This window comes from Mixophyes fleayi, chromosome 9 (genome assembly GCF_038048845.1).
Source record: "Mixophyes fleayi isolate aMixFle1 chromosome 9, aMixFle1.hap1, whole genome shotgun sequence".
Lineage (NCBI taxonomy): Eukaryota > Metazoa > Chordata > Amphibia > Anura > Limnodynastidae > Mixophyes > Mixophyes fleayi.
In genome coordinates, this window is record NC_134410.1 from 12,824,421 (window position 1) to 12,849,849 (window position 25,429).

The 25,429-nt window shown below is 40.4% G+C and overlaps 1 protein-coding gene across 1 annotated transcript; it reads right to left on the reverse strand.

The window, feature by feature from the left end:
* Positions 1–205: 205 nt before the first annotated feature.
* On the reverse strand, positions 206–24,030 carry LOC142101478 (H-2 class II histocompatibility antigen, E-S beta chain-like). Its single transcript, XM_075185932.1, has 7 exons — positions 23,994–24,030; positions 23,296–23,574; positions 15,676–15,963; positions 13,551–13,664; positions 13,435–13,467; positions 380–488; positions 206–308 (listed from the first exon to the last, which is right to left on the reverse strand). Exons 1-7 carry the CDS (start codon positions 24,028–24,030, stop codon positions 206–208), a joined length of 963 nt encoding a protein of 320 aa, XP_075042033.1.
* Positions 24,031–25,429: the final 1,399 nt, after the last annotated feature.

The following is a 25,429-nucleotide window of genomic DNA, read 5'->3' on the forward strand; positions in this document are numbered from 1 at the left end:
GGGCCACCTGGGTCATGATACAACCAAGAGAAAGAAGACAGCAACAGCAAAAAGACAACCACCGAAGACAAAACAAATACCCAAACCAGTACCAAACAAGAACACAGAAACTATTCCATGCACAACTATTAACCCCAAACATGCAAGTTCCCTGCTAATATCGAAAACTCCAACAAACAGAAAACAAAACAGTATCTACGAACCATCAAACTCGAAAAACTTCATCTACAACACGAATCAGAAGAACACTAACTGCGGCCATGTAGCAAGAACATACTTCCAAAAAAGGTGCCAAAACTACAGAAAAGCTATAAGAAAAAGAGAAAGCATGATTGCTACTTAACATCTTTGAAGCACAAGATATTACCACACATCATACCTCAACCCAAAGTAACACAGAAGAATGCTTGGAAATTTCTTTAGAATTTCTCCTACAGCATCCAGAACCACCGGAAACGAATACACAAATAAAAGACAGCCCGCATAATCTAAAAAGAAAGAAAACATTTTTAAGTTAAAGCAGGGAAACAGAGGAGGAAAAAAGAAAAATAAACTAAATAAATCCAGATAGAACATGCAACTTAAGCAAACTCAACCTAATGCAGCCCATCATATCACTCATCAACAAAGGATTAAAATTTGCTCCTAGTGACTTAACAAATTCAACACCTGCATAGACCTACACCACTTCATAAGTAACCTTTGCCTGAAATGCTACTTCATGAACAACAAAATGCATACAATGGAGGAAATCAATCCCAACCATAAATACAAACATACTATCTTCAGAATAAAACCGAACTCCTTCCTACAACACTGTAAAGGCGCATACATCAAGACTTTCGAAAGCCTAGTAGAAAAAGACGTCAAATGAATAAAGAGTGATCACCTAAAGAGAAACAACTGCAACTCGCAAGAAATACAGGCACCCAACACATTATTAAAAGCTACAAAGTGATCATAATCAAACCAAATGGATAAAGGAGTAGGAATCATGATACTCAACCAAGAAAACGACATAAAGGAATCATGAAGACTCCTCAGCGACCAACAACCTATGAGGAATAAAAGAAGACCCCACCAACAGGTACCACAAAAAACTGTAGGAGCTCCTAAACGAAGCACTCCACACAGAAATCTTTGACAAAAAAGAATACCTGGTAAACAAAAATCCAAGAATTACAGTATTCTACCACCTTCCCAAAATCCTAAAATACCTCACAAACCCACTATGGAGACATATCGTCTCAGGAATAAATTCCCTTACCTGCAACCTCTCTGAATACATTGATCACTCCCTTCAACCACTGGTAATTATGCAAAAGTGCTACATTTAGGACACAAAACAAATCCTGAAGATCCTGGACAATCTAGAATGATGTGACGGAACTCGAAAAAAGGAAGCTCGGCATCTGGGCATGACACCCCGCAAGGACAACTTATAGATAGAGACACGTCAGCACAAGCCAGGAGTGATGAATTATTCCTGGCAACATGCAGTTGGGGGTGAGGATGATCAGTGAAGAACACGGCCCCCACCTAACTACAGATACAGGCTGTGAGAATAAGGCCGGGGATATATAATCCCAGGTCCATCTCCATTCTCTTTCTCTCTCTGCCACTGCACTACCGAAAACACTTACCTGCATCCGGGGTTCCTTCAGCATGTTTCCCGGTGACCCCTGCATAATCCAAGTATCTCTCAGCAGTACTATGTTAACCCTAACTCTGCAATGCAATACTGTTTATGTAAAAAACAAAAACCTAAGATATTCAGCACTGAATTGTACTCAAAGATCTGGAGAGCATAAATAAATAAAATAACAGCCAAAATACAATATATAATAAACACATAAAAAGTGAGAATGTAAGTCCATATATCACAGTTCTTTATATAAAGTGATTACACCAAAATCCCATACATGGTGATTGGGGTAACATTTAATCTCAATGGATCTCTGATTCAAAGTGACGAACACCTCATCATCACCTTGTGTTATGACAAAGGTTGGGTTCCTACCAGATCATATAAATTTGTAGGCATTCAGAGATATCTTTAGATCCTTCCTCCCTCGTCCAGCAGAGGTATTAGAATGGTCGTAAAAGCAAGAAAAAAATAGACAAATTTAGCGTGATATTGTCTTAACTTTCAAATTTAATAAAAAAAATCACAGCAGACGATAAAAAGCACACCAGACATGGATACATATAATAAGCAGCAAATAAGGGTATGTAAGAATGCTCCTACCAGAAAACAAAATAAACAGCACGTGTAATGAAACAGTAAGATGGAAAATTCTCCCAGGATGTCAATTTCAGTTCACAGCCATCAATAGGAATTCAAATATGTAACAAAGATAGAATCGCACTCCACACCCTTTGCTGGTCAATCTTAATTCCCAACGCGTTTCAACCATAAATCGGTCTTTATCAAGGAGATAAGATTGATAATTTCTGAAGGGCTATTTAAACCAGATGTCTCCAATCAGAGACTCGGTTTCGAAATAAACCAGCAAATTGCAATAAATATAAAAAAATATATATAAAAATATATATATATATAGTCACATATATATAATAATTCTTACCATAATAAAATTGTCCGAAAACAAATTGAATAGATCCATCATATCCGAAAAGTGGAACAAGTATTTACTCTGCACTCGTGAAACCGGAAGGGACGTATCGCAAGGATACGCTGTCAACAGGTTTCATCCAATAAAAACTACTGCGTTCCAAACCTGGATCCTGACATAAAGGTGGAACGCATCTTGTTACCCTTCCGAACAAGATACTATCCATTCACAGTTAGATAGTCTGCATAAAAATAGTCTTCACATACTGAATGCTATAAAATCGCAAAATATAAACATGAAAAATATATATAAATAAAACCAAAAACACTCTGAAAAATACAAATAATATCAGAAAAAGTATATTGGTGACTTAATCTAGATCTATACTATAGAAAACATTTGATTTCAAAGTCTTTATTAAGACCATTGGGGATTAAACTATCCAACTTTAATATCCACTGCATTTCCATTTGAGATAGCTTGGTGTCAATGTTTCTATATTTCCAACTAGGCTTGATGGAATCGATACCCAAAAAGTTAACAATATCATTCTCATTACATGAATGATGAGTTTTAAAATGGGCTGATACTGAATGGGTATCCAATCCTTTCTTGATATTGTAATAATGTTCACTAATCCTCTTTTTCAATGTCCTAGAGGTCTTACCTGCATAAACCAGTCCACATTTGCATACTAAAATATATATAATGTTCGTAGAGCTACACGTAATAAAATCACGTATAGCGAATGTTTGTCCATTAGCAGTAAATTCTGTAATTTTACTCCTAGGATTATTTTTAGCCATATTTTTACATGCCTGGCAAATACCACACCTATAGAAACCTTTGCTCTTTATCATACCTGTTTGTTGCAATTGTTCTGGGTGTGTGCCTTTTACAAGATGATCCTTCAAATTAGAAGATCTTCTATATACAAATGTAGATGTTTTGGGGAAAATTTCTACTAAAATATGTAGATGTTCCCAATAAGCCATAAATATATTGGCATAACTTGGGGCATACCTGGTACCCATGGCTGTTCCTTTCTTCTGAAGGTAGAAATTGCCCCGGAAATAGAAATAGTTATTATTCAGAATAAATAAAATACTCTTTCCAATAAAGGATTTTAAATTTTCTGAGTAAATAGAAGTACTCAAAAAAATTTTAATAGCTTCCACTCCCTTATTGTGATCAATAATAGTGTACAAAGATGTAATGTCAGCTGTCACCAATAGTATCTAGATATTTCAAAACATCTTTAGTATCTTTAAGAAATTAAGGATTCTTAACAACCATAGGTTGTAGATAATAATCGATGATCGCAGAAAGATTTGATGTGATACTGTTAACCCCAGAAATAATGGGTCTGCCAGGCGGTTTAGTAATGCTTTTGTGAGTTTTCGGTAGTACATATATATAAGGACTGGTAGGACCCTTTACTCTAAGAAACTTAAGTTGACCTTCATGTATTGTGTCTTTTGAAAATTCATCTATAAAGAATTCAAAATCATTTCTGATCTTAAACGTAGGATCATTGTTTAATTTGGTGTGGGAATTTTGATCATTCAGTTGTCTCAAAATCTCTGATGTATAGTCATCATAATTCATGATATCCAGGCCTCCGCCCTTATCCGCGGTCTTAATAATGATGTTAAGGATTGTCAAGGTCCTGAAAGGACATCCGGACATCGCAGAGAGGACCTTAATCGGGTTTCCAGCATCAGGATCAGACGGACAGAAGAAAGAAGACTTTACAGGACAGAGGAATCATCTAACAGGGTAAGTCAGAAATCACTATAGCGTTGTCTCTCCTGTGTATAAACTGCACAAATACTCTGTGAAAAAATTAAGGATAATGTTTATCAATTTTTTCACATGATTTATATAGGTGCTTCTTATACAGAGGAGCGTCCTATACATGGGGAAATACGGTAGGTATCAATATTGAATGAGTTAACTTGATGTAAATCTTTCTGGGATGACTTCAATTCTTTATTGTTATTTTTAATTATCTTTCTATTTTGAGCCTTATAATTCTTTTCAGAAACATGGTTCTGTAAAGAAGAGTAATTATGTGTAATCATACCTTTATCTCTCCTAAACTTTTTCTGTTTTTTAATCATTAGATAAAGAGATTTTTTGTCTACAAAGTCTTATTAATCCTTTTAAGGATCTTGATGATGTACAGGATAACATTAGAGAGATAGAAGAAAAACTTAAAAGAAATACCAAGAGCCTGATAATTAAAAAACAGCAAAAAATTATGAGAGATAAAGGTATGATTAGGCGCACAGTTTGGAAACCACTGACTTATAGTATAAATTTATTTAAAGGAAATAGCGCAGGGCGCTTATTTATATAATTGCACATGCACTTATTTTTGATATCGTGTATATTTTGGTGATGGACATCTTTAATTTCTGAGACAAGGGGGAGAAAATGAATTTTTTTCTGTTTTAACCTTTTTAGAGGAAATGCCTTGTTTTTTATGTATATATCTGATGCAATAAGCCTTTGTTTTGAAAGCCTTTTGTTTATCTTGGTGAAAGGAAATGTCTTGTTTGGGGTTTACAACTTTTCCTTGGGAATTCTTTTCTTTGGAGGAAATGTGTATTCTACAACTCATTCTCATCTCATGCTAATTAGACCTTTTGATCTGTGAATGTTATAGGAAGATGTAATTAGACTCGCTATCCACTGTAAGATGCAGTATATCACAGCAAGGTTTTAAGATATCACAGATATGTGTAAATATTGTTAGCTTTGCAATGCATGTAAATCCATGTTTGTGTAAACACATTGCATCCGGATCCTAAAAATAGCCTGTGTCCAAATCAGTATAAAAAGCACTATCTTGTACACTGAAATGTATCATTCTGATGTTTCATCTGACCTGACCACTGATACCTTTAATACCTTTAGTCCTTGTCAGGGCACCTGAGCAAAATAAAACACTCTTTGCTTCAAGACCCTGCTTAACAACTTCTTCAATATTGCTGTAATCCTGTGACATGCAGATTAGACCCTAAATCTAATTCGTTCTCCAACTGTTTCTGAGGTTGGACCCAGCTCTCCAGTACCACCGCTCTGTCGCTACCCAGCAGCTTTGGCCAGTGTGATAAGCCAGGGGGGATACATCCACAGCACCCTGATCCATAGTAAGCGGTCAGGGGTACCAGCCCAAGTGTACCAGCACAGGAGTACACTAGCAGCGACAGTTACTCAGAAGGAACTTGCTTCTGGGCGCCATAAAGGAGCCCAGTGGTGGCAGCTGGCTCCTCCTACTGCGGCAGGAGGGTTGTATTTGGGAATAATGAAAGGGGATGGTGGTAAAGTGAGCCCAGCCGGTTCCCAGCAACAACAGACAGGGTGGCATAGGCGGTTCATCCTGTCATATATATATGCATATATATCACCCTTGATTGGCTGATGGTGCACGTATTGACAGTTGAAGAATCTCGCTGACCAATATGTCTTGAATTAATGGAAAACCTACAGTAAATGAAGAGGGTTTCCTCTTTCAATATTGTTGCCACATTAGATAGCCTTTCATTGAATCCATCTGCAAAGAAATTATAAACAATATAATTTAAACCTCACTTTGCTTTTTCAGATTGCAAGATGTTGTTGTTGAAGTAAAACATTTAACATGTAATAAATTGCTGAAAAGCCTGTGAAAAGATGTACACACTCCGGACATACAGACCAGAGGCTGATTCATTAAGGAATGAAAGGCAATTTGCATTGTGTATTTTGCATTATTTCAGTCTGAGCATGCACAAAGCATACACCAAAATACGCAATTTAAGTGCGCGCGTAAATTGACACTTCAGACTGCCTACGTTTTCAAGGACAAAACGGGGAGGGGGAGGGATGTATGCACATAGTCAATGTACAGTATGGGCGTGCCGTGGTCGAGCGCATGCAGCAGTGTCCGATTCAAGCTTTGGGCATCTCTAAGGAACGTGTTTTTCAGTCAAATCATTTGCATCAGCTACAGGACAGGTGTAAGTGCTGAGTGATGGGGATGACGGTAGCATATGTATGCTAGAATATGGGTATGCAATCAGCAGCAACTGTACAAATGCATTTTATGTATTGTAGACATTAATAATAATAATAATAATAATAATAATAATAATAATAATAATAATAATAATATCCTGATAAATGTATTTCATGGGAAAAAAAATATTTTTTATTGTTTTTTAAAATGTTTTTTCATTAATGACTATTATATTAATAGGGGACAACAGTTGAATACTTTTTTCTGGACTTTATATTATTTAGATTAGATTTTTAGACCTACATATGAGACATATATTTAGTCTGAAATAAGTTTGAGGAGTGGTAATATTTGAAATGCCCATTGTAACAAAATATAGTGGGATTTCCTCAATGGAAACATTACATATAAATTGTGAAGTGATCCATATAATTCTGATTAATTTGGTCCACTACAGGCTCTGACCCATTAGATATTGTTGTTCTGGCCTCCTTATCTCTTTAGCTGAATCCACAAAACTGCTGCATACAATTTTAGTTATATTCATACTCCCCTTTTTTTCTTCTTTTATTTTCTTGTTTCCCTACAGTTATATTTTCACCTCTTTCAGATTTGTAATATTTTTATTACTCGGTTATTACGCCTGATACTTGATAAAAAGAGCTTTTTCCCCAAAAGCGGCAGTTGAAAGTCTCTGAGATGACTGTTGCTGCTGTTTGACAGACACTACTTAGCAAACTCTGTAACCATGGAAGCAAACTTGACTACAATTACTGTTTCCATGGTGACAGATGACGCTAGGCAGGGTCAGATATTCACAGCGTGTCTGCCAAATGGCAAAAACAGACAAGTAAGAGTCATCAAGTAGTAAGCTGTTAAATTAGAAATGTTTAACTTTGCAATAAAGACAAGACATGAAAAGGAAATCAATAGTTCAAGGACCATGTTTATTTTATAACAGGTGTTATGTATTGGCTCCAAAACATACAGACCAGAGGCAGATACATTTACTTATTAAAAGTCAATTACTTTCAGCTTTATTTAATATAATAAAAAGTCAGACTTAAATGAAGCTCAAAGTTATTGGTTAAGTCCAAAAAGCTTTTTTTGTGGTTTAACATCTACCACCAACGCCGCTGATACCTATTACATATAACAGCACAAGTTCCCTGATAACAGGTTTCTGACAATAGGTTATGGTGCCCTGGACCCTACGTTGAAGAAAGCTCCTAAATATAAAGAACAGTAATAGAAATACACAAAAATATAAGGAAGCTGTTATACAGAAAAAGTCCTTTATTTTAGTACACAGTAAAAATGCAGAATACAGGAGTCAGTATGAGCTTCACAAAACTGACAGACTGAGAGAATTATGCAACATGGAAATTCACCATCGAAATGCAGCTTAAACGTGAAAAGTTATGGAACATCATAATAAACTCAAGAGAGTCCAAACGCTTATCATGTATAATCTATCATCAACGGAGAGGTGTCGGCACGAGACGTGGACAGCCCTGTAGGTAGCATATGAGGACAAAGGTATAATGAGAAGAATTAACTTGAGACATACATTATATGGGACAAAAGTAAGTGCCTGTGAGAATATGATCAAATATATAGCCAAAATGTTGTCAATAGATCAGCAATTAGCATCTGTGGGAGCAGAGGTGGATGATGAGGAGGTTACAATGACAATGCTGCAGAATTTAACACCAGAATTCGATTTACTGGTGGTAGCTTTAGAGTCAAATGATACTAAGCTGATTACAGAAACTGTAAGGGCTACTCTGCTGCAATTCCAATAATGAATTCCCGTCGACACGAATGCTGGAAGTTCTGCATTATTCACTAAAGGTACTAAGTCCAAAAAGCCCAAGTACAAATGCTTTATATGTAACAAAATGGGAAACAAAGCATCAAAGTGCAGGCTGAGAGGTAGAAATAGTGCGCATAAAAAGCATGACAAGCCAAACGAGTCAGCATTAAACATCGCAGACAGTCACAAAAAGGACTGCTGGTATATGGACTCTGGGCTACTAGACACTTCATCTGCAACCAAGAGTGGTTCATGTAAATAAAATCATGTGAACCCATATCTGTAAAAAGAATAGGAGATCAAGGGGGAGATTTACTAAACTGCGGGTTTGAAAAAGTGGAGATTTTGCCTATAGCAACCAATCAGATTCTAGTGGTCATTGTGTAGAATGTACTAAATAATTGAGAACTAGAATCTGATTGGTTGCTATAGGCAACATCTCCACTTTTTAAACCTGCAGTTTAGTAAATATACCTCCAAGTCCTTACTGCCACAAACGTTGGGACAATCACAGTCCACCGAAATATAAAAGGTGAAACTTTCATCACAAACATCCAAATGTACTATATGAACTAGATTTGGGAACCAACCTTATCGCCATATGTGTTCTTGAGAGAAGAGGTTACAAAGTCAAATTTGCAGAGGGCAAATGTGCAGTGCAAAACCAAAAAGGGACTGTAACTGCAACAGCAACCCGGTGCTACCAACTATATGTCCTAGACACTGAACAGTGTTGTGTGATGGCGGCTTCTGATAACAACCAATCCATGGAACTGTGGCATAAAAGACTGGGTCATCTGGGATATAATAATATACAAAAACTAACTGATGGGATGGTGATAGGGATCACAGAGAGTAATTCTGAGAGACCAACATGTGAGAGTTGTGCAAAGGGTAAACAAACGCGTCGTCCCTTTCCAAAATCAGCAGCTAGGGCTGAAGTACCAGTAGCCAAAGTACAAACAGACTACAGGTAAAATCAGTTAGTGGTTATAGATATTTCATGACACTTATTGATGACACCATAAGGAGGACACATGTGTACTTCATTAAAGCTAAAAGTGAAGTTGAAAATACAATTGAGGAATATAAGAAACTAGACTCAGACAGGTCTAAAATTAAAAGTCTTAAGATCTGATAATGGCGGTGATTATGACAACAAGACCTAAGCTGAATTCTTTAAAAAATATGGCATACAACACCAATTAACAATTGCTTACACGCCAGAACAAAATGGTGTGTGTGTGTGTGAGTGAGCAAACCGCACAATTGTTGAAAAAGTACGGACTATGGTAAGTGATGCAGGCTTAGATAACATTTTTTGGGCAGAAACAGTGTCCACTGCCCTTTACCTAAAAAAATGTTCACCCACAGTAGCTGTAAAAGGCAAAACGCCACTAGAGAGAAAGCCAAGTGTTAGTCATCTCCGGGTCTCCGGTTGTAAAGCATATGCAGATATTGCCAAAGAAAAAAGGCGAAAGTTAGACTGTCAAGAAAGCAGACGATATAGACTTTGAGACATTACAAACGGCTCATGAAGAAAAGAGATGTTGTGTTTCATGAAAAGATACCATCTAATAAAATGGTGGAAAATCAACAACCACTACAAAGATATATAACACTGGATGTACAGGCAACGGAAAGCGTGTTTGAACCTGAAAAGTGTGATTACAGATGCCCAATCAGAAAGCTTAGGTTCTGTGAGAAGTAACAGAGGTATTCCCCCTAAAAGATATTGTGAGGAATTTGCCAATAAAGCCTTCTGTGAACCACAGAATATCCAGGAAGCAAAGTCAAGTAATGACTGGGAAGAGTGGAAAACGGCTATGGCTACAGAGCTAACAACTCTAATTGACAACCACATATGTACAGTAGTTGACAGGCCGAGTGACCGTAAAACGATCAAAAACTTGTCATAAATCCTGGGAGACTTCAGTGAATTGCAATTAAAAGAATCCTGAGAATCCTAAAGGGTACAAGCCATTTAAAGTTGAAATTTACAAAATCTAAAAATTCAACTAGAGACTTTCTATGGTGCCGATTGGGGATCAGATGAGGATGTCCGTCGTTTATACATGGGATAACTATTTGTACTAGCAGGCGCTGCCGTCAGCTGGGCAAAGCAAGCCACTGTTGCCCTATCCACCACCGAGGCGGAATACATGGCATTAATAAAAACGGCAAAGGAAGCTTTATGGCTGAAAGAGAAGTTATTCAAGTTAGGTCTTCTTTGCCAAAATGAGACTGTCAACATCAGTGTGATTTACGTGACAAGCAAGGATAATACTGATAACATGTTAACGAAAGGACTGGCATCACACTTGTTAAACATATTCTTGTCGAGATCTGGACTGGAATGAATAATTAATGTTGATATATCTCATTTGTAAATATTTTACTTTTTGCTTGACTAACCCATTTTCTTGTTACAGGTAAAAGACTGTATTACAAGATGTGTATAGTAAAGTATATCTATGTTTATCTTGTAACAGGACACATCGCGAAGGAAGGTGTTAATATGGAGTGCTACGCTCCATTTCCTATCTTGGTAGTGGTGTCCCTTGTGTTCTAGTGAAGACAGGAAGTGGGGCAGCCTCCAGCCGTCTGCACCGCTCTACTGAGCATTCACAGACAGGAAGTTAGGCTCTCAGCTGATTCTTCCAGAGTAACCAGTGAAACTAAAAGTTCAAATCCGGGCTCCACTGCACATGTGCCAGCGAGTTACCTCTAGTATGCAATGTCCCCACTAATATGGTTTTACTAAGTTACTTCTTAAGAATTCTATTTGATAAAACTGCAAGTTCCCTGATAACATTAAGTTTTCAAGTTATGCTTAAGAGATGTTGTTAAGGGGATTTCATTCCATATGTTACCTATACTTATTTATACAAAATTATTTCCATTACATGATTTATAGCTCTCTGTACTGCCTTAATAGTTTTATTACATGAGTTTTATTACATGCTTGGCTTCAAATAACACGGTCGCTGCTGCCTCCAAAAGTGGCTGCTTCAGAATTTGCAAAGCAGAAGCGACAATCAGCAGAGTTGTAATTTCTTTATAACCAGACGTTCTCCCAGTTAAGTGTGCGTGAAATCTAAAAGAAAAATAAATATTGTAAATGATAAAGGCCGGAGACTGAAACAAACGTAATGGATACGACAATCATACATATAGAACAAATACCAAATGGTAACTGACTCTGTCAGTCGATGGGGAACATTTAGCAAAGCCTTTTGCCCTTATCATAAAATAACACTACACTTCCAGTGGCGCACGCAGGGGGGGTTTCTGGTTCCCCAGAAACCCCTCCCCTCCGGGAACCAACGGTACTCCACAGCAGCCGCGGCGCTGTCAAAAAAGCATCCGCGGCAGTGCTGTATTGTAGTATAATACAGCACTGCCGCGGATGCTTCTTGATAGCGCCGCGGCTGCTGTAGAATTCAGACTCGCTGAAATGGAGCTGCTGCGCATGCAGCTCTCTCTCCCTCTATTTTTTTTCCCCGGGGGGGGGGGGGGGCAGAAACCCCCCTTCCTAAATCCTGCGTTCGCCTCTGACTTCCTCTTTATTAATAAAATATTTCTTGAAAGTTCTCAGTAAAGACTTTGGATCAGAGATTCCTAATGAACTCCAACGTAACTCAATAAACATCAGCACGGTACAGACAGACAGACCAACAGGTTTACATACAGGATGTTCAGAGAATGGATTACATATGGTCATTTTTAATAACTCCATGGACACATTTATAGCATTATTGAATACAGCACAGTGCCTGGTCGTTTTCTGTACTGCAATATTATTACACACTTAAATAGAAACAACATTATTATAAAAAAACTTGATCACATAAACATGTTTTGGTTAATTAAAAATTGCAAAATGTAAATGTAAAATACACTGTGATCCGCATTGCCAGGCTTCAAACCTATTTATCCTAAAGTGTTAGCTAAAATTTACCAAATAAACATGTGCAAAAATATTTCTGCATTGTAATGCCAGCAGAGATTTGGGGGTCTGCATTATTTAATGGCCTCCAGGACAGGGCTGGCATTGTGTGGAATACACCCGTATGCACTGTGTTTTCACATATCTTTTCAAAGTAATAACTTATAAATGAAAACCTCGCCGGTATGAATGTATGTGGAACTGACCCCACCCTCTTTGTTTCCTCAAAGGACCTGGGAATTCAAATATATAAAATTAGTAACCTCCTGTATATTTAGTTATGAAATCATCTCTTTTATTTTCCACAATAAAAAATCAATGACTAGAAAATTGGTAAATAAGAACCATTGAAGCAGTTATTTAAAAAAAACAAAGAAAGAAGAAAAAAACTATCTTCTGAATCTTCCATTGCTTCTCTATTCCTCTGGCCGTAGCCCCGCCCCCAGGACATCACACCCAGTGCATGATACTGCGCTTCCTCTAACTAATGCCATATGCAGGGACACTGAGAGCCAGTGGTGGCTTCGTGGTCACAATTTACTGGTCACTGGCCTGCAATCTCGATAGATCGAGATCGACCACCTGGGCCCCACTGCTGTACAGTATTAAAGTAAGGGAGAATTGCAATTCTTCTTGCTCATAAACACATAAAGACTAATATAGGCTTCAAGAACATCTAACATAATAAGTAAGGACATAATAAGGACAATGCCATAAAATAATTTGGTTTTAACAAGAAAAAAATCTCTCTGTTATGAAACTACCAAGGTCACGTCATGCAAGAACAAAACACATATTGTTTTCTAAAATAAGTCATGTTTCAATAAAAAGTATCTTTACTTCTGCAAAAGTGGTTTTACTAAATATAAACAATAAAAGCGTTTTCATTTAAAAAGTTATAGCACATAAATCAGTTTGAAATGGGGACTTAAACTGAGGATTATGAGTGCATTTGTATCTATAAATGTATATTTTATTCTGTAGATAGCTCTGCCAAGTCTACATTAATATTGGCAAACAATAAAAAAAATTGTCAGTTTTATTATTCATCTACAGCAAACAACAATAGGAACAAACAAAAACCTACGTTCGCACTGTGGTCCACGGAATGAAGTTTGGACTGAAAAACCATAAATAGAATCATAAGAAGCATGTCTAATATCCTAAATGTTTTATTGTAAAGTCAACAGAATTCTTCATTACCTTTCTGACCTCTTATGTAGATAACAAGACCAACAATGATGAACACAGCTCCCAGAACAAATCCCACAATTCCCGTCACCTGCTTGTGTCTGGCAGAATCTGATGTCTCTGGGTCTAAAGCAGAAGAGGAAAGTAGAGAAAAAAATATATTTGTGAGAGAATCCAGCAAATATCACTTTATAAGGGTAAAAGAGACTTGTCCTCAAATATGCTAATTAGTGTAAACTTTGGAGGATCCATATTGAAACTCGGGATGTTACCTCGGGTTTAGAAGGTAACGTGCACAGAGCCTCATAGCCTTATAAGAGATCACAGATAGTACACACTGAAGCCTCCTGTGCTTATCTGCAACTTGTGCAGAATAATTGAACAAATAAAAGATTTTGTTGCACTGTTTTGCCGACATATACTTCATGATATTTATACTAAGGGGAACAATGAATTAATTATTTATTTATCCTAGGGGGTACTATTTATTTTTATTTACCTAAGTGGGCACTCTTCATATTATGAAGGGGACAAGATCTATTGATTATTATTGATATTGATTGATTTATTGATTCTTTATACAGTAATGTTTAATTTATTAGGGGCCAAACACTTGTACTGCACGCTTGTGGAACTAGAAGTACTGTATGCATTGAATCCCATGTGCATGAAGTCATGGGCTGTCAGTGCATGCTGGCACTTGTAGTGCCACAAGTGCATGCACAACATTTTCACACTACTACTATGGCCTTTAGTAAATCTAACAATTTCCCAACTGCACATAAAATCTTAAAAGCAAATTGTGGTATTTGCAAAACTGCACGTTAGTAAATTTAGGACTTATTAACCAACAGACTGGTGGTTAATTTAAGAAGTGTGTGAACCAATGTAGCTTTGTATGGACTCTAATGATCTTTCTGAATGATCAAAATTCAAGCTGGGATGTGATAAGGCAGGAATGCAAATGTGGGACAATGATGGCTTTATCAGCATGTGAGTTGTGTCACTGGTTGCCAGAATGTCGGGGTTCCTTACTAACCAGTGTCACGAGCCGCGGCGGTACTCACAGCCGCCGCTTCCTGTGGCCTCTGGCGTCCCGGCCGTCACCTCGACGACCGGGACGTCATTTCCAGTTCCTGCCCAGCAGTCCCCTCTGGCGCTGCGTCCCGGCGGTACTGGTAGCAGGGCGCATGCGCAAAATAACACCGCCTGTGGGCTGATTAAGTTAATTATTACTGGGGGCTGTGTGGGACTCAGAGCTAGGCTCTGATTGGGTGCCTCTGGTATTTAAGGCAGTGAGGTCTGCAGCCTCACTGCCAGTTATAGTTTCTGCTTGCCAGTGTGCTGACATGCTCCCTGCCTTGTTCTGTCCTTTGGATATTGTGTTGGATTACTTGTGTATGACCCCTTGCCTGGATTTGGACCTTGCTCGTGTTTCTCGTGACCCTGACCTTCTTGCCTGTAACTGGACCTAGCTACCCTGCCTGTGACCCTTGACCCCGGCTTGTGTATTGGATTCCCTGTCTGCTGCTGGCCCTCGATCCCTGCCTGGACTTTACTCCGCTTTCCTGGGTTCTCCCTAGTCGGTACGCACTTCACGACCCTCTGCTAGTCTGCGGCCAAGTCTGTCCCCATGACTAGGGGCTCCAGTGAACACCTGACTGGCAGAGCAGACTCCGGGTTGTGCTGTACCGGCTAGAGGGGTTCCTAACAACCAGCAACATTTATCATACTGACAGTGGTCAGCTTAGAAGTTGTTCCTCACATAAAAGGATTAGAGAAACACTTATGTGAAAGCTATCTCAAAACAAGTCTGCTATAAAATTAGCACTTTTATAGGTGAAGTTTATTGTATTTTATTTACAAGTCAGAGCTTTTTGTCTGCTTCCTGCACAGATTAAACATTATTAGTTGGTCTATATGAAACCAGCCTATAAATACAGTATAGAATGAGCTACACGGCTGCTAGTTTAAAAAATTCTTGTGGGTTAACTGTGGAGTATGTATTCCTATGTTTTAGAACTAATCTACACATAGTTTGGTCTGTTTTATTGTGAAACATTTCAAGAAGTATTATGTTTTTAATAGATCCACATTCCCCGCCCAATGACGTACAGGTTATTGATATAAATCTTACGCCAAGTAACGCGTTTCGGTGTCTTCAGGCTGCTGTGATGAACCTCACAGGCGAAAGTGTCTCCTTTCTGAATGTCCGTCTCCAGCATCACATGGATTTGGAAAGTCCAATCACCATTCTGATAGAGCTCTGTAGCCTGAACCTGTTCAATCTCCTCCTGACCATTCCGGTACCATTTCACCTTTATCGCAGACGGGAAGAAGTCAAACACAGTACACATCAGCATGTGCTGCTCTGTATCAGAACCTTCATGTTGTGGCATTAGGGACACTGTGACTGATGGTTCAACTGAAATAAAGGAAAGAGTAAATACATTGTGTCCATAATGAGGCAAAATACTTTGCGTACATAAATACAGAAATAAGGTCTAAAAAAATTTGTAGACCTTGTTTAGAATTAATAAATAGGACATACAGTGAATGTAGGAATTTACACAGCAAGAAAATAAGAGTGTTGCAGTACAGAGGCTTGTTCCATGATGCAATGTAATGCAACAACATAATCTGGCATTATAGTATTATATCGTTTACAATCTAGTCTGCATGCCTTAATTACTAAAACAAGGGGTGAAGATGGGAAAAACTGGAAGGTGCGTCCTGACTTCTATCACTAAACACTGCAGGTAGTCCGGAGCCGTCCCCGCACTGTTCATAGGTGCAGGGTATGGGCGCCTATCCTCTGCTGAGCTGCGTGCCATTGCCTAGCATCGGGACGTACTTACACTTTTGGACGCTGCGCGCATGCGCAGTAATGCAGCTTTCCTCCTCCATATGTCGGCGGTCAGGTGCATCTGACCACCAGAATCACGTCCCTCCAATCAGGGGCATCTCACTTGTATTTAAGGATCCTCCTTCCCCTATGCTGGTGCCAGAGTATTGGTTTCACCAGCTCCAGCACTCCTGTCTCCTGTTCCCTTGTTCCTGTTATTTGCTGCATTGGTTCCTGACTCTTTGCTTGTTCCTGACCACTCTCTCATCCTGCAATTTGGTTCTGTTTGTTATCTGGATTCTGACTTCTGGCTCGTTTCTGACCAACCCTCTGGATCACCCTTGAGTACCACATTACTGTTTGGTATCTGACCCGGTCTGCACGACCATTTCTGTTCTCTTCCGCTGCACTGATAACTATCTTGGAGAACAGCGACCTGCACACCTCACGCAGCCAAGTCCCTACCTCCTTGAGGGAGTCCCGAGGGTGCGTTAGACTCCCCGCCTCCCTGTTTAGTTGCACCAATATCAGTCAGTGGCACCCACAAGAGTCATTATCATGACACAGATAATGAATCCATTTAATGGCAAGTCATTCGCTGATTTTTGCTGCATAAGATAAAGTGCTCATTTGTGTACTATGAAACAGCATCAACAAAATGACAGACGGCTCCATTTCCACCATTATAACATTTGTGATGGTCGAATGAGCAGTACACTGAGTGAAATCAGGAGCAGTTTCTAGTTAACGAGGGGAGTTGGAATTTATTTATCGGCTGACTGAAGGACATGTCTGCCAAAATGAGAATCTCCCAACGATAAAAAATCAAGAATATAATTACTTAAAAAAGCTAAGGAAGGATGTCCGTCCTGCTCCTTGCAAAACTGTTTAACAAAAGCCAGAAAACTTTTTTGCCTAAGATGTAGCTACGACTCTTGTTGAATGGGCTTTCAGTGTTTCAGGTATTGGCTGCCCACTCATTTCAGTGTTTCAGGTATTGGCTGCCCACTCATCTTGTATCCTTGTACAGTCACATCTCTGATCCATCTGGACATAGCTTGTTTAGTGGTAGCATATCCTTTCCGGTAGTCTGCAGGTATCAAACAGTTCTTCTGTTTTCCTGAACTCCTGGGTTCTAGACAAGAATATAGAAAATGACTGACCAGATCTAGAGGATGTGCAGTTTCATGTCTTTCTCATCTTTAGGTTATAGAAGGAATGCTGGTAGCATGACTTCTTTACTGATGTGGAATGTAGATACCACTTTTGGTAGAAATGTAGGATTGGTTCTCAATACCACTCTATCTGAATACATATCCAGGAAAGGTTCCTTGCACCATAATGCTTGTAACTTCCTCAATTCTCCTGGCTGAAGTCACTGCCACTAGAAATAACACTTTCAAAGTCATCCATTTCACAGATATATCTTGTAATGGTTCTAATGGGTCATCCATTAGCATATTGAGGTCCCATGTTACCACAACCGGTCTGACTGAAGGGGTTGGGTACGATAGGGCGACGGTGAATATGTAGACGTCAAAATGGTGACAGTGTAAACATCGACATATTCATTCTGTAGACATGTTTAAAATGGTTATATTTTGACTGTCGACAGTAGTAAGTGTCGACAGTCACAATGTCGACCTTCAGAAGGCAATATCAGCGGCAACTAACGGCTTACTGAAAACCAAACTAAGTAGAGGCTTATACATCAATTTCATTTACCTCTATTGTTATTTTGTAGTTCTATCTTTTTATGAAGTTGCTTTACTGTCTATTTATAAGACACCCAGGCCCTAAACTACGATAAAGCTAAACTAAGAAAATGTAATAGTACTGTATGTGTGTATTCCAGTGAACACACAAATCTGTGAATTAGCAGATCCACCATTTTGTGAGTGACAGCAATCTCGCTACATGATAGTGCTGAATCTGCAGCTAACCACAGGATGTGATGACATACCATGTCTGTATTGCTCAAAGAACATGTCCATTAAGGCTTCTGCCTTAATCGTTGTAATTTCATTCCTTTTTGGAGTTTGAGTGAAAGAGTTTCAATAGTTTTTTTTATGTTTTAGATGGTGTGTAAGGAACCTTAATCAGACATGTTAAACCGTAAGGTTTTTTGTCTATGGAATAATATTATAGTTATTGCAGTTATTATAGTTATATTACAGAATGTCTCCTCCTGTATATTATACATATAATATATGATGGTATAATACAGATATATAAAGGACACTCACCTCTCCGGTCAGTAGTGATGCTGTGTATAATATTATAGTTGTATTACAGAATGTCCCCACTTGTATCTTATACGTGTAATTTATGTTGGTATAATACAGGTATATACAGGACACTCACCTCTCCAGTCAGTAGTGATGCTGTGTATAATATTATAGTTACATTATAGAATGTCTCCTCTTGTATCTTATAAATGTAACTTATGTTGGTATAATACAGATATATACAGGACACTCACCTCTCCGGTCAGTAGTGATGCTGTGTATAATATTATAGTTACATTATAGAATGTAACTATAATATTATAGTTACATTCTTCCCCTCCCTTTACACTGTTCGCTCCTTTGAGCAGGGCTCTCCTACCTCCTGTTTCCCATCACTTTTAACTGCGCTCTCCAGCTACTCAAGATCTCTTCCTCTCGGTCCCTCTGCCCTCTGTCTCCTCTCGCTTCTCTCCGCTCCCCTCAGTGGCTCTTAACCTGTCATCCGTGCCCACCCTCTTGGGCTCAAGTTACCTGCCTGTACTGACTTTTCCCCACCCTCTCTTTCTAGCTGTGCCTTGAGCCCAGGGCCGGACTGGGACTACAAATCAGCCCTGGCATTTAAAGCACACGGGCCCACCTCTATTCCAGATAATAATATTACAATACTTTTTGCAAAGGTTACTGTTATACAGTGTCCCGTGAGATACATATGTATTACGTGCAGCTTGACTCTCTATTTGTAGCATAGAGCTTACCAGTATCAGCTAATGGTATGTACAGGACCAGCAAGAGAAATTTGGGAACTTTTGGTGCCGAAATCCATAGATGAGTAGCAAATAAACTGTGTGCCGCCACTGGGCGGTGGCGCCAAAAAGGGAGGGACCGCATTGTGCTGGGGTGTGGTCAACTTGGCGTATTGATACATATATTGTAATAAAACATTACATTTATCATGCCTTCCAAGCCACATTATGACACCCTCAGCCCACTGTACTTATCTTTGCTTCTGCTGCTGCTGCTCAAGGTGGGAACTTCCTGTAGAGTGAGCAGGGAAACTCTTTGCCTCACGAGATTACCAAATCTTGTGATACTTAGAGCTCCTCGGCTTGCTCTGCAGGCTGTGTCCCTTCCCCTAACCAGAGCTGGATTAAAGCTTGGTGGACCAAGGGTATTTAAGACAACAGGGCCCCTATTACATAACATGGTTATCAGTTTAGATAAATACACAGGCAATACTGTGTGCACTACTGTTAGATGCACACAGCTCTGCCTTCACATGCAGTACGTTGTGAAGCAGGACATACCTCCAAACTGTCCTTGCAGTCGTACCAAATCCCGAGACAGCCACCCAAATTCAGGGCTGTCCCATCAGATTCAGGACAGTTGGCAGAATGTCCTGCTCTCTCCTACCTGTCTTGTTTCTTTCACCACTTGTAGCAGCTGGTTTCTTTAGCCCAGTTCCTGCTTGTCTTGATCCTGGAATATTGGAGGCCCTATTTTGAAAATAATGGGTACATGAGATTTAGAATACTACAACCAGCCCCGGTGTTAAATCAGTAGCACTCACGTTTTATAATTAGGCCTCCCTCCATTTCCAACAATAATAATGTTCACATTTAATAAGTAGACCTATTTCCCTCCAATCAGTCCCAACATTAAATTAACAGTATACCCATTTACTCAAAACATATTTCCCTCCCTACAAACAGTCCCATTTATAAATTAAATAGCATTAAAGTTTAATTAATATAGCCATTTTCCACAACCATTCCCGGAGATAAATAATTCATATACACATTTAATAAATAGCCCTCCTCCCCAAAATCAGACCCATATTCAATTGATAGCTCTAAACCACCCCAGCATTAAATTAAAGGTTCCTTCACCTCACCTTAAATAATTAGCCCTACCTACACTCCACCATTAAATAGCCTACCTCCCACACTATATTAAGATCTTTCCCTCACACGCCATATTAATATACTGCGGCCACACACACACGCCTAATTTAAAAACTGCGGCCACACACACTATATTAACATATCACACACACACACTATATTGACATATCACACACACATGCTTTATTGACATAACACACACACTCTATTGACATAGCGCACACACATACACACTCTATTGACATAGCGCACACACACACTCTATATGGACATATACACACACACACACACTCTATTGACATATCACACACACACACACACACACTCTATTGACATATCACACACACACACACTCTATTGACATATCACACACACACACTCTATTGACATATCACACACACACACACACACTCTATTGACATATCACACACACACACACTCTATTGACATATCACACACACACTCTATTGACATATCACACACACACACACTCTATTGACATATCACACACACACACACACACTCTATTGACATATCCCACACACACACACACTCTATTGACATATCACACACACACACACACTCTATTGACATATCACACACACACACACACACACTCTATTGACATATCACACACACACACACTCTATTGACATATCACACACACACACTCTATTGACATATCACACACACACACACTCTATTGACATATCACACACACACACTCTATTGACATATCACACACACACACTCTATTGACATATCACACACACACACACACACACACACACACTCTATTGACATATCACACACACACACTCTATTGACATATCCCACACACACACTCTATTGACATATCCCACACACACACTCTATTGACATATCCCACACACACACTCTATTGACATATCCCACACACACACTCTATTGACATATCCCACACACACACTCTATTGACATAGCGCACACACACACTCTATTGACATAGCGCACACACACACTCTATTGACATAGCGCACACACACACTCTATTGACATAGCGCACACACACACTCTATTTACATAGCGCACACACACACTATATTGACATAGTGCACACACACACCCTGCAGCCATGTTCTCTCTCCCCCCTGCAGCCATGTTCTCTCTTCCCCCACCTGCAGCCATGTTCTCTCTTCCCCCACCTGCAGCCATGTTCTCTCTCCCCCCCCCTGCAGCCATCCCTGCAGCCATGCTCTCTCTTCCCCCCCCCTGCAGCCATGCTCTCTCTTCCCCCCCCCTGCAGCCATGCTCTCTCTTCCCCCCCCTGCAGCCATGCTCTCTCTTCCCCCCCCTGCAGCCATGCTCTCTCTTCCCCCCCCTGCAGCCATCCCTGCAGCCATGTTCTCTCTTCCCCCCCTGCAGCCATGCTCTCTCTCCCCCCCCTGCAGCCATGCTCTCTCTTCCCCCCCCTGCAGCCATGTTCTCTCTTCCCCCACCTGCAGCCATGTTCTCTCTCCCCCCCCTGCAGCCATGTTCTCTCTTCCCCCACCTGCAGCCATGTTCTCTCTCCCCCCCCCCCCTGCAGCCATGTTCTCTCTTCCCCCCCCTGCAGCCATGTTCTCTCTTCCCCCCCTGCAGCCATCCCTGCAGCCATGTTCTCTCTTCCCCCCCTGCAGCCATGCTCTCTCTCCCCCCCCTGCAGCCATGCTCTCTCTCCCCCCCCCCTGCAGCCATGCTCTCTCTCCCCCCCCCTGCAGCCATGCTCTCTCTTCCCCCCCCCCGCAGCCATGTTCTCTCTTCCCCCCCCTGCAGCCATGCTCTCTCTCCCCCCCCGCAGCCATGTTCTCTCTCTCCCCCCCCCCCCCGCAGCCATGTTCTCTCTCTCCCCCCCCCCCCGCAGCCATGTTCTCTCTCTCCCCCCCCCCCCGCAGCCATGTTCTCTCTCTCCCCCCCCCCCCCCGCAGCCATGTTCTCTCTCTCCCCCCCCTCTGCAGCCATGCTCTCTCTCCCCCCCTGCAGCCATGTTCTCTCTCCCCCCCTGCAGCCATGTTCTCTCTTTCCCACCCCCCTCTGCAGCCATGTTCTCTCTCCCCCCCTGCAGCCATGTTCTCTCTCCCCCCCTGCAGCCATGTTCTCTCTGCCCCCCCCTGCAGCCATGTTCTCTCTGCCCCCCCCCTGCAGCCATGTTCTCTCTGCCCCCCCCTGCAGCCATGTTCTCTCTGCCCCCCCCTGCAGCCATGTTCTCTCTGCCCCCCCCTGCAGCCATGTTCTCTCTCCCCCCCTCAGCCATGTTCACTTCCCCCTTCACTAACTGTCCCTGTCCCCCCTGCGCCATTTTCCCTAACCTCGAAAGGAATTAAAAGTAAAAGACAACACTTACCTCATCAACCTGCTGGAATGGACTCTCCGCCCTGAACGGCTGAACCGCACATTGGGAGGTTTCCTGCGCGGCCGCGCATGACGTCACGTCGCGTGGCCGCACAAAACTTAAAGTGGCAGGACCCGACAGCGGCAGGACCCGACAGCACCAGGAGCCGGATCGGCCCACGGAGCCATCGGCCCTTCTGGCAAATGCCAGAAGTGCCAGATGGCCAGTCCGGCCCTGCTTGAGCCCCAAAGTTATAGTGCTTACTGTTTCACCTTGTACTGTGCCATTTTTTGTCCTTGTACGGCGCTATGGATACTTTGTGGCGCCCTATAAATAAAAATGAATAATAATAATAAATAATAATAATGTCTCCTCCTGTATCTTATACATGTAATATATGTTGGTATAATACAGATATATATAGGACACTCACCTCTCCTCCCTATGGCTCCTATATTCTCCCATGCTTCAAAGCAGGGTTTACAGAATCTCTCTATCGCTCCCCTTCTATCTGCTAGGTGATGCTTATCCTTGTTCCAGTATTCTACATCAGGTCTCCCGAATTCAGTCTTTGGTATGTAATACCCGACATCACTGTCATAGTAGGCAAACTCCTGCTGGTTGTAGAAAAGTCTTTGCAGATACCTCACATTCTGAGTCCCATTATTATAGTGACATTCTGCCTTTATTTCAATCATATAATCAGCGGCATCTGTGTATAGAAAGCAGAGAGTTACACATAACATACATATCTCCACATTTATCCAGGCAACACAGGGACAATATTAGCCCAGTCACCGATCCGCCCATACCATGAGCCAGTGCACAACTCACCGCTTATACCACCCTGCCACGCCTAGGTTTTAACCCCTCCCTCTTTCCTGTAAGCCCCGCCAATAATCGGGACTATAGACAGGTGTAGTGAACAGAGTGGAATTACAGTTATAATGATTAACCAATAACTTAACTTGGGGGAATAAGGCTTAATCATAACTGCAGTGTAAATATGTTATATGAAATGAATCCATTGATAAATTGACCTACTAAGCTGTAAAATATGAAGTCAGAGGGTCTGGTGCTTGCTTACCTGGTGGCTCTGCCCACCTCTATGTTAAAAGATAACAGTGTCACCTAAGTCAGCTTCAAAGGCCTCTGGGGTGAACTGCATCTTGACCTAGGAGAGTTTTTTGACACTGAGAAAGACTCTAAGGAGCCGTTCACAGCTTGAGTTCTTATGTAGACAAAGGCTCTCTATACAGGTATATAGAAATATGAACTTCAAAGAAGATGCCTTCATATTTCATATTTTGGGAAATCAGTGTGCCACTCCATACTGAGGGACAGAAAACCATACCAGGATTGTAAATTACAGGTACTAGCGGTACAGGGAACAGCTGTAGTCACATGTGTTTGGGAAAGGTATGTCATATTGTTATAATTCCATCATGTTTGGTATTTAAATGTGCGGGAGATTATGACTGGTATATTGACAGGGGAGTTATGTTTCTGGGATATGTCTGAGAGAAGTTAAGATAGGTCAAAACTTAGGAATAGTTTTGAACAAGCCTTAGGTGACATCCAAGGGACATGATAGAATTGAATAATTGCAATAAAACATACGACGTGTCTTTCAGTATATTCTCGTGCACTCACAACAGAAGCTGCATCTTAAAATATTTAAAATTAAATAGATAAAAATAAGTCCTCACAATTTGTTCATGGTCAATGAGCACTACATTGTGCTCAATGCAATTTGATCATGATCTGGATCCAAATCTCCCTGTGAATGCCATCCCATTTGAGTTTGCTTAAAAACCTGTGTTGTGAAGGGACAAACTGTCACTTTTTTGGGAAATCAATAATCATTGATAAGCTGTCTATCTTCAAGCCGATTTCCCTTGGTGCAGAATATACCACTTATCTGTAAGTTATACTCTGAATTTTACCTCTTTATTTTACCTGTTTTGCAACTTTTTATTTGTATGTCGTTTATTATTATTATTATTATTATTATTATTTTATGTAACCTGTAAGCATTGTACTTTTTGCATATTAAATCAAAACCTTAATAAGTGATGTCTTTATTGCTCTAAACAAATTCACTGCCTGTCTAGAAGAGATAAATTGCTTGACCATGTTAAGCCTTTCATTGCGGAGGTGTGAATTGTGAATATATTTGTATACCAAGCCGAGTGTGTGCATGCATGTACATTTGTGTCATAGAGCCTTGAGGGATTAAGTGATAACCCTTTGATTGCTGGTGTGTACCTTGCTAACTGTGTGTAACAAGGAGTGCTCACTGTCTGCAATTGTGAGACAGTATATTGGGGTCTTATTGCCCGTATTCAATAGGTGGTGGCAAACCAAAGTGGGTATGGTTGTGTGAGCACTGTTTGGGGGCGATTCAGCAAAATCCGTAACCTGTGCGATAGAGGAGAGGAAGACTGAGTGCTGGAATCATGTGTAACCCCCATACAGTAGAGACTTCCAAGTCACAAGTGCACAAAGTGACTGGTAATGGCAGTTGGGAGAATCTTCCTGACAAATTAGAGGTGATATATTGCTTG

Bases quoted from the DNA above. Each gene is read 5' to 3' on its own strand.
- LOC142101478 (XM_075185932.1), bottom strand. From the start codon at position 24,030: ATGCAGTTCACCCCAGAGGCCTTTGAAGCTGACTTAG. The intron at 23,575-23,993 runs GTGACACTGTTA...TTCTATACACAG, and splicing joins GGCCTTTGAAGCTGACTTAG to ATGCCGCTGATTATATGATT. The intron at 309-379 runs GTATGATGTGTG...TTTTTCTTATAG, and splicing joins CTGTGTTACTTTGGGTTGAG to CTTTTCTGTAGTTTTGGCAC.